A 9,405-nucleotide genomic window follows, 5' to 3' on the forward strand; every position below is an offset into this window, starting at 1 on the left:
AGCGTCGCGTCTAGGACAACTCGAGGTATCGCACACCGGAAGAGAAGCGTCGCGTCTAGGACAACTCGAGGTATCGCACAACGGACGAGAAGCGTCGCGTCTAGGACAACTCGAGGTATCGCACAACGGACGAGAAGCGTCGCGACTAGGACAACTCGAGGTATCGCACACCGGACGAGAAGCGTCGCGTCTAGGACAACTCGAGGTATCGCACACCGGACGAGAAGCGCGCCGCGTCTAGCACAACTCGAGGTATCGCACACCGGACGAGAAGCGCGCCGCATCTAGCACAACTCGAGGTATCGCACACCGGACAAGAAGCGCGCCGTGTCTAGCACAACTCGAGGTATCGCACAACGGACGAGAAGCGTCGCGTCTAGGACAACTCGAGGTATCGCACACCGGACGAGAAGCGTCGCGTCTAGGACAACTCGAGGTATCGCACACCGGACGAGAAGCGTCGCGTCTAGGACAACTCAAGGTATCGCACACCGGACGAGAAGCGTGTCGCGTCTAGCACAACTCGAGGTATCGCACACCGGACGAGAAGCGTCGCGTCTAGGACAACTCGAGGTATCGCACACCGGACGAGAAGCGTCGCGTCTAGGACAACTCGAGGTATCGCACACCGGACGAGAAGCGTCGCGTCTAGGACAACTCGAGGTATCGCACACCGGACGAGAAGCGCGTCGCGTCTAGGACAACTCGAGGTATCGCACACCGGACGAGAAGCGTCGCGTCTAGCACAACTCGAGGTATCGCACACCGGACGAGAAGCGTCGCGTCTAGGACAACTCGAGGTATCTCACACCGGACGAGAAGCGTCGCGACTAGGACAACTCGAGGTATCGCACACCGGACGAGAAGCGTCGCGTCTAGGACAACTCGAGGTATCGCACACCGGACGAGAAGCGTGTCGCGTCTAAGACAACTCGAGGTATCGCACACCGGACGAGAAACGTCGCGTCTAGGACAACTCGAGGTATCGCACACCGGAGGAGAAGCGTCGCGACAACTCGAGGTATCGCACACCGGACGAGAAGCGTCGCGTCTAGGACAACTCGAGGTATCGCACACCGGACGAGAAGCGTCGCGTCTAGGACAACTCGAGGTATCGCACACCGGACGAGAAGCGTGTCGTGTCTAGGACAACTCGAGGTATCGCACACCGGACGAGAAGCGTCGCGTCTAGGACAACTCGAGGTATCGCACACCGGACGAGAAGCGTCGCGTCTAGGACAACTCGAGGTATCGCACACCGGACGAGAAGCGTCGCGTCTAGGACAACTCGAGGTATCGCACACCGGACGAGAAGCGTGTCGCGTCTAGGACAACTCGAGGTATCGCACACCGGACGAGAAGCGTGTCGCGTCTAGGACAACTCGAGGTATCGCACACCGGACGAGAAGCGCGTCGCGTCTAGCACAACTCGAGGTATCACACACCGGACGAGAAGCGTCGCGTCTAGGACAACTCGAGGTATCGCACACCGGACGAGAAGCGCGTCGCGTCTAGGACAACTCGAGGTATCGCACACCGGACGAGAAGCGTCGCGTCTAGCACAACTCGAGGTATCGCACACCGGACGAGAAGCGTCGCGTCTAGGACAACTCGAGGTATCTCACACCGGACGAGAAGCGTCGCGACTAGGACAACTCGAGGTATCGCACACCGGACGAGAAGCGTCGCGTCTAGGACAACTCGAGGTATCGCACACCGGACGAGAAGCGTCGCGTCTAGGACAACTCGAGGTATCTCACACCGGACGAGAAGCGTCGCGTCTAGGACAACTCGAGGTATCGCACACCGGAGGAGAAGCGTCGCGACAACTCGAGGTATCGCACACCGGACGAGAAGCGTCGCGTCTAGGACAACTCGAGGTATCGCACACCGGAGGAGAAGCGTCGCGACAACTCGAGGTATCGCACACCGGACGAGAAGCGTCGCGTCTAGGACAACTCGAGGTATCGCACACCGGACGAGAAGCGTCGCGTCTAGGACAACTCGAGGTATCGCACACCGGACGAGAAGCGTCGCGACAACTCGAGGTATCGCACACCGGACGAGAAGCGTCGCGTCTAGGACAACTCGAGGTATCGCACACCGGACGAGAAGCGTCGCGACAACTCGAGGTATCGCACACCGGAGGAGAAGCGTCGCGACAACTCGAGGTATCGCACACCGGACGAGAAGCGTCGCGTCTAGGACAACTCGAGGTATCGCACACCGGACGAGAAGCGTCGCGTCTAGGACAACTCGAGGTATCGCACACCGGAGGAGAAGCGTCGCGACAACTCGAGGTATCGCACACCGGACGAGAAGCGTCGCGTCTAGGACAACTCGAGGTATCGCACACCGGACGAGAAGCGTCGCGTCTAGGACAACTCGAGGTATCGCACACCGGACGAGAAGCGTGTCGTGTCTAGGACAACTCGAGGTATCGCACACCGGACGAGAAGCGTCGCGTCTAGGACAACTCGAGGTATCGCACACCGGACGACAAGCGTCGCGTCTAGGACAACTCGAGGTATCGCACACCGGACGAGAAGCGTCGCGTCTAGGACAACTCGAGGTATCGCACACCGGACGAGAAGCGTCGCGTCTAGGACAACTCGAGGTATCGCACACCGGACGAGAAGCGTCGCGTCTAGGACAACTCGAGGTATCGCACACCGGACGAGAAGCGTGTCGCGTCTAGGACAACTCGAGGTATCGCACACCGGACGAGAAGCGTGTCGCGTCTAGGACAACTCGAGGTATCGCACACCGGACGAGAAGCGCGTCGCGTCTAGGACAACTCGAGGTATCGCACACCGGACGAGAAGCGTCGCGTCTAGCACAACTCGAGGTATCGCACACCGGACGAGAAGCGTCGCGTCTAGGACAACTCGAGGTATCGCACACCGGACGAGAAGCGTCGCGTCTAGGACAACTCGAGGTATCGCACACCGGACGAGAAGCGTCGCGTCTAGGACAACTCGAGGTATTGCACACCGGACGAGAAGCGTCGCGACTAGGACAACTCGAGGTATCGCACACCGGACGAGAAGCGTGTCGCGTCTAGGACAACTCGAGGTATCGCACACCGGACGAGAAGCGTGTCGCGTCTAGGACAACTCGAGGTATCGCACACCGGACGAGAAGCGTCGCGTCTAGGACAACTCGAGGTATCGCACACCGGACGAGAAGAGCGTCGCGTCTAGGACAACTCGAGGTATCGCACACCGGACGAGAAGCGTCGCGTCTAGGACAACTCGAGGTATCGCACACCGGACGAGAAGCGTCGCGTCTAGGACAACTCGAGGTATCGCACACCGGACGAGAAGCGCGTCGCGTCTAGGACAACTCGAGGTATCGCACACCGGACGAGAAGCGTCGCGTCTAGCACAACTCGAGGTATCGCACACCGGACGAGAAGCGTCGCGTCTAGGACAACTCGAGGTATCGCACACCGGACGAGAAGCGTCGCGTCTAGGACAACTCGAGGTATCGCACACCGGACGAGAAGCGTGTCGCGTCTAAGACAACTCGAGGTATCGCACACCGGACGAGAAACGTCGCGTCTAGGACAACTCGAGGTATCGCACACCGGACGAGAAGCGTGTCGCGTCTAGCACAACTCGAGGTATCGCACACCGGACGAGAAGCGTCGCATCTAGGACAACTCGAGGTATCGCACACCGGACGAGAAGCGTCGCGTCTAGGACAACTCGAGGTATCGCACACCGGACGAGAAGCGTCGCGTCTGGGACAACTCGAGGTATCGCACACCGGACGAGAAACGTCGCGTCTAGGACAACTCGAGGTATCGCACACCGGACGAGAAGCGTCGCGACAACTCGAGGTATCGCACACCGGACGAGAAGCGTCGCGTCTAGGACAACTCGAGGTATCGCACACCGGACGAGAAGCGTCGCGTCTAGGACAACTCGAGGTATCGCACACCGGACGAGAAGCGTGTCGCGTCTGGGACAACTCGAGGTATCGCACACCGGACGAGAAGCGTCGCGTCTAGGACAACTCGTGGTATCGCACACCGGACGAGAAGCGTCGCGTCTAGGACAACTTGAGGTATCGCACACCGGACGAGAAGCGTCGCGTCTAGGACAACTCGAGGTATCGCACACCGGACGAGAAGCGTCGCGTCTAGGACAACTCGAGGTATCGCACACCGGACGAGAAGCGTCGCGTCTAGGACAACTCGAGGTATCGCACACCGGACGAGAAGCGTCGCGTCTAGGACAACTCGAGGTATCGCACACCGGACGAGAAGCGTGTCGCGTCTGGGACAACTCGAGGTATCGCACACCGGACGAGAAGCGTCGCGTCTAGGACAACTCGTGGTATCGCACACTGGACGAGAAGCGTCGCGTCTAGGACAACTCGAGGTATCGCACACCGGACGAGAAGCGTCGCGTCTAGGACAACTCGAGGTATCGCACACCGGACGAGAAGCGTCGCGTCTAGGACAACTCGAGGTATCGCACACCGGACGAGAAGCGTCGCGTCTAGGACAACTCGAGGTATCGCACACCGGACGAGAAGCGTGTCGCGTCTGGGACAACTCGAGGTATCGCACACCGGACGAGAAGCGTCGCGTCTAGGACAACTCGAGGTATCGCACACCGGACGAGAAGCGTCGCGTCTAGGACAACTCGAGGTATCGCACACCGGACGAGAAGCGTGTCGCGTCTGGGACAACTCGAGGTATCGCACACCGGACGAGAAGCGTCGCGTCTAGGACAACTCGTGGTATCGCACACCGGACGAGAAGCGTGTCGCGTCTGGGACAACTCGAGGTATCGCACACCGGACGAGAAGCGTCGCGTCTAGGACAACTCGAGGTATCGCACACCGGACGAGAAGCGTCGCGTCTAGGACAACTCGAGGTATCGCACACCGGACGAGAAGCGTGTCGCGTCTGGGACAACTCGAGGTATCGCACACCGGACGAGAAGCGTCGCGTCTAGGACAACTCGAGGTATCGCACACCGGACGAGAAGCGTGTCGCGTCTAGCACAACTCGAGGTATCGCACACCGGACGAGAAGCGTCGCGTCTAGGACAACTTGAGGTATCGCACACCGGACGAGAAGCGTCGCGTCTAGGACAACTCGAGGTATCGCACACCGGACGAGAAGCGTCGCGTCTAGGACAACTCGTGGTATCGCACACCGGACGAGAAGCGTCGCGTCTAGGACAACTTGAGGTATCGCACACCGGACGAGAAGCGTCGCGTCTAGGACAACTCGAGGTATCGCACACCGGACGAGAAGCGTCGCGTCTAGGACAACTCGAGGTATCGCACACCGGACGAGAAGCGTCGCGTCTAGGACAACTCGAGGTATCGCACACCGGACGAGAAGCGTCGCGTCTAGGACAACTCGAGGTATCGCACACCGGACGAGAAGCGTCGCGTCTAGGACAACTCGAGGTATCGCACACCGGACGAGAAGCGTCGCGTCTAGGACAACTCGAGGTATCGCACACCGGACGAGAAGCGTGTCGCGTCTAAGACAACTCGAGGTATCGCACACCGGACGAGAAACGTCGCGTCTAGGACAACTCGAGGTATCGCACACCGGACGAGAAGCGTCGCGACAACTCGAGGTATCGCACACCGGACGAGAAGCGTGTCGCGTCTAGGACAACTCGAGGTATCGCACACCGGACGAGAAGCGTCGCGTGTAGGACAACTCGAGGTATCGCACACCGGACGAGAAGCGTCGCGTCTAGGACAACTCGAGGTATCGCACACCGGACGAGAAACGTCGCGTCTAGGACAACTCGAGGTATCGCACACCGGACGAGAAGCGTGTCGCGTCTAGGACAACTCGAGGTATCGCACACCGGACGAGAAGCGTCGCGTCTAGGACAACTCGTGGTATCGCACACCGGACGAGAAGCGTCGCGTCTAGGACAACTCGAGGTATCGTACACCGGACGAGAAGCGTCGCGTCTAGGACAACTCGAGGTATCGCACACCGGACGAGAAGCGTCGCGTCTACTGTACAATTAAATAACACTTGTTGCTGAGTCTGCAGTCTGAACACTTTACCTCAGAGCGTCCGCTAACTGAATGAATTGAGAATATCTCCTGAAAACCCGATAACATCAGCAGTTTTCATCCACGCAGCTGATTTCTGTGAATGAGTGTAAAACTAAATGTATATTGCAGCACTGGGTGAAGTCATACATTAACGACGATTTGAGACAAATACATGTAAATTGAATATAAAACTATGTAAATGGCGCGGCAGGATTGTGAACAAGCTCCTGAGCCGTAGCTGGGTGCCGCAGGGCCGCCGGTGTGTGTGTACACTCATAGAGAATAATGTGTTCGAGTTTTGAAGACACGGCGCTTCTCGCCCAGTGTGCGACCCCCTTTAGACTGCAGTTTCAGAGAGTCTTTAATCGTTTCTTGATGTTTGGCACAAGTGTGATGTGACCCTTCAGCTGGTTTAGTTGGAGAGCGAGGCAAGCGAAGGCTTCATGTGTTCAACAGGCCGATGACAAACGGTTGCCACACGGATTCCTTTAGCAGTGTGCAGGTTTATCTGTCACACATTCCCCTTACCACTGACTGACAGATGTTTTCTGCCCTGCAGCACGAGACTGCCTCAGTCCAGATGTTTGACCACCTGGTGAAGGTTAACAATCTCGAGGCGGCCATGACACATCATGGGTTGAGACTTCCAGATGACCTCATTTTCATCAAGGAGCAGATCGCCGGGCCTAACTCTGTGTTGGACCGCTCGGTACGTTAGTGAGCCGTCATTCGGGCTGAGTGTTGTGTCTGCTGCACCATGATACCCTGTTAATGTGATGTAAGAAATGAAACAAAGATAAATCACGACTTTAGCACTAGTGTAGTGTTTTGGTAAGAACATTTATGCCAAATGTTTTTGAAACAAAACAATCTTGTTGAATTTCACTAATTGAAAAGTATGCATTGCAATAACCTTGCTTACATTTTAATGTGTTGTATTTTTAGGGCTTGCATTTTTATGGGCTGAAATTCAACATGGTTGTATATTTAATAGGGGTGTAACGATATTCGAACCGAACCGAAAAACCGCGATACACCACCAACGATACGAATCGCGATACTCTCATGGCGTACCGAACACGCCCGCCCCGCCCCCATTGGACCTCATGTCTTATGTGTACACAACGAATACAGCGTTGTTGCCTAACCACCATTAACCACATTTAATCGCAATAAGCTCAGTGTTTTGTTACTTTCGATAATAAGCAAGGTGTAATCTTTCAGATTCTGTCTATTTGATCACGAAATTCAAACATGAAATGTCGTTTTGGCGCTCTTTGATCTTGCGTGACAGGCTCCTCATTTAAAGCGGCAGCGCGGAGCGCGAGTAAACGCGAGCATCTCTTCCTCAGTTACAGAATAAACATGAATGGACACCTGAAGGTATGTTGAAAGATACAGTATACTTACTGAAAGGCATCATAACTCGTGTAATCGCTAAGTCAGTGTTTCAACAGCGGAAATACGTCAATAAAACACTTAGTTTTTCACATAGCTTTATTTACCTCAGGCAAGTCATTCAGTGTCCACAGCTTGTTGGTTTGCTGAGGAAATGAACCCTTTCACTAAATAAATGCACTGTATTAGCCTATATATTATATTATAGTTTACTTAACCTGTTAATGACATCTTGATTATTTAATGTATTTTTAAAATATCTGTCATGAAAATGACAGTGTAAATGATTATATTTCAATAATAAATTAGAGTAAAATATATGTTAATGTAAAAACTGCCTTATGTACAGTTTACATGTTTTCATACAATTTGTTACTTGAGTGTTGATTATTATTATTATATCTAAAAATAAATAGCAACTGAATTTAGGCTAAAAGTCTAGGCTCTGTTGTTAAGCTTTAATGTTATAGTAATGTGAAAGTAAGGGCTCCTATATAGTTTACAGCATTAGCAGATCTTTTTTTTTTTATCCTTGCGAGACGTTTACTTGTAATTGAATTAATTTAAAGACAAGGACACAATTTGTTAATTAAAGCACTGTTTAAAAAAAAAAAAAAGAAAAGCAATTTTAGCTTTCTAAACCCCCCACCCCACCTAAATGAACCGAACCGAACCGAACCGAACCGAACCGAGACGTCAAAACCGTGGGACGTACCGAACCGTCAGTTTTGTGTATCGTTACACCCCTAATATTTAAGATGTGAATATTTTGATTCAAAACATTTCACACACAGCGTTTGTTTCTTCTAACCCTGCAGTGGCCGTATAAGGGCAGGCCGATGGAGAAATCATTCCTGTACGAGATAGTTGCAAACAAGCGCAATGGAATTGATGTGGATAAGTGGGACTATTTCGCCAGGTAAGATGGATCGCTGCAGGCTGATGACGATGATCGTTTTCTAATCTTAATTCAGATGAATGAAAATGTGTGGTGTTCTGGACAGGGATTGTTACCATCTGGGGATCCAGAATAACTTCGACTATCAGCGCTTCCTCAAGTTTGCGCGGGTGTGTGAAGTGAGAGGAAAGAAGCACATTTGCACAAGAGACAAGGTACGGTTTGGGTTCATACTGACCGAGTGTGTATTCATTGATTTAGTGCATGTGATTTTAAATTGAACTTCTACTCATTAGGATACAATTTACCAAAAAAATGTTTACCAAGATATATTTATTCTTCTCATTTTTTTTCCACTATCATTAACCCTCTGGGGTCAGAAGGGTTTGGGGCTCATGGAGAAGGCTTGAACTCTGAACTCCGAGATTTGAGAAGCAGTCGTCAGTGAAATAAAGGGAACACAGCAAAAGTTTAGGATTATACTGCTGTGATACCGTGGTAAAGATGAACTTTAACCTCTGATTCTCCACATGCTCGTCCTTGGGCAGTGAAAACACTGACTTTACCTTCACATTATAGAGCACAGCGTCTCCTGGACATGATGCTCTCCAGTATCCACAGGGATCAGCTGCTGGTTTGAGGTTCAAGTTTTCCCTGGTGTCTGCGCTCACAATAAGTGGGCGGGTAATATGCTAATGTTTCATCTTGACGTCACAACGAAGCGGCTTATGACTCTATTGAAAAACTATTAATTTCATTGACTCAGAGTCGACTCTTACTTTTGAAAGACAATAACTTAATATATGGTGCACTTTCAGTTTTAAAAACTTTGCACATTTTGCACATTGCAAAATTAACTGCAATAGGTTATGATTGCCCTTATTTAATTAAAAACTGGGTCAATGACCCAACCAAATGGCCGGAGGTGTCGTTTCCAGACATATTTTGTTATCTGGTTGAATCTCCAGGTAAGACATCGCGGTAGCTGTAGCGGCAACATTAGCCTATAACTCAATCAACTTTAATATATGTTGCATACTATAACTCCATAAAACCTTGTC

General features: G+C 52.7%; 1 protein-coding gene across 1 annotated transcript in view; it reads left to right on the forward strand.

Moving 5' to 3' along the window:
• Nucleotides 1-9,405, forward strand: part of samhd1 (SAM domain and HD domain 1) — a 44,185-nt gene that overhangs the window by 18,930 nt on the left and 15,850 nt on the right. The window contains exons 7-9 of the mRNA XM_079848391.1: nucleotides 6,608-6,757; nucleotides 8,265-8,365; nucleotides 8,451-8,559. Coding sequence (XP_079704517.1) covers nucleotides 6,608-6,757; nucleotides 8,265-8,365; nucleotides 8,451-8,559 — 360 coding nt within the window. The remainder of the gene's footprint in view (nucleotides 1-6,607; nucleotides 6,758-8,264; nucleotides 8,366-8,450; nucleotides 8,560-9,405) is intronic.

The sequence above is a fragment of the Squalius cephalus genome (genome assembly GCF_949319135.1).
Source record: "Squalius cephalus genome assembly, chromosome: 18".
Taxonomy (NCBI): Eukaryota; Metazoa; Chordata; class Actinopteri; order Cypriniformes; family Leuciscidae; genus Squalius; species Squalius cephalus.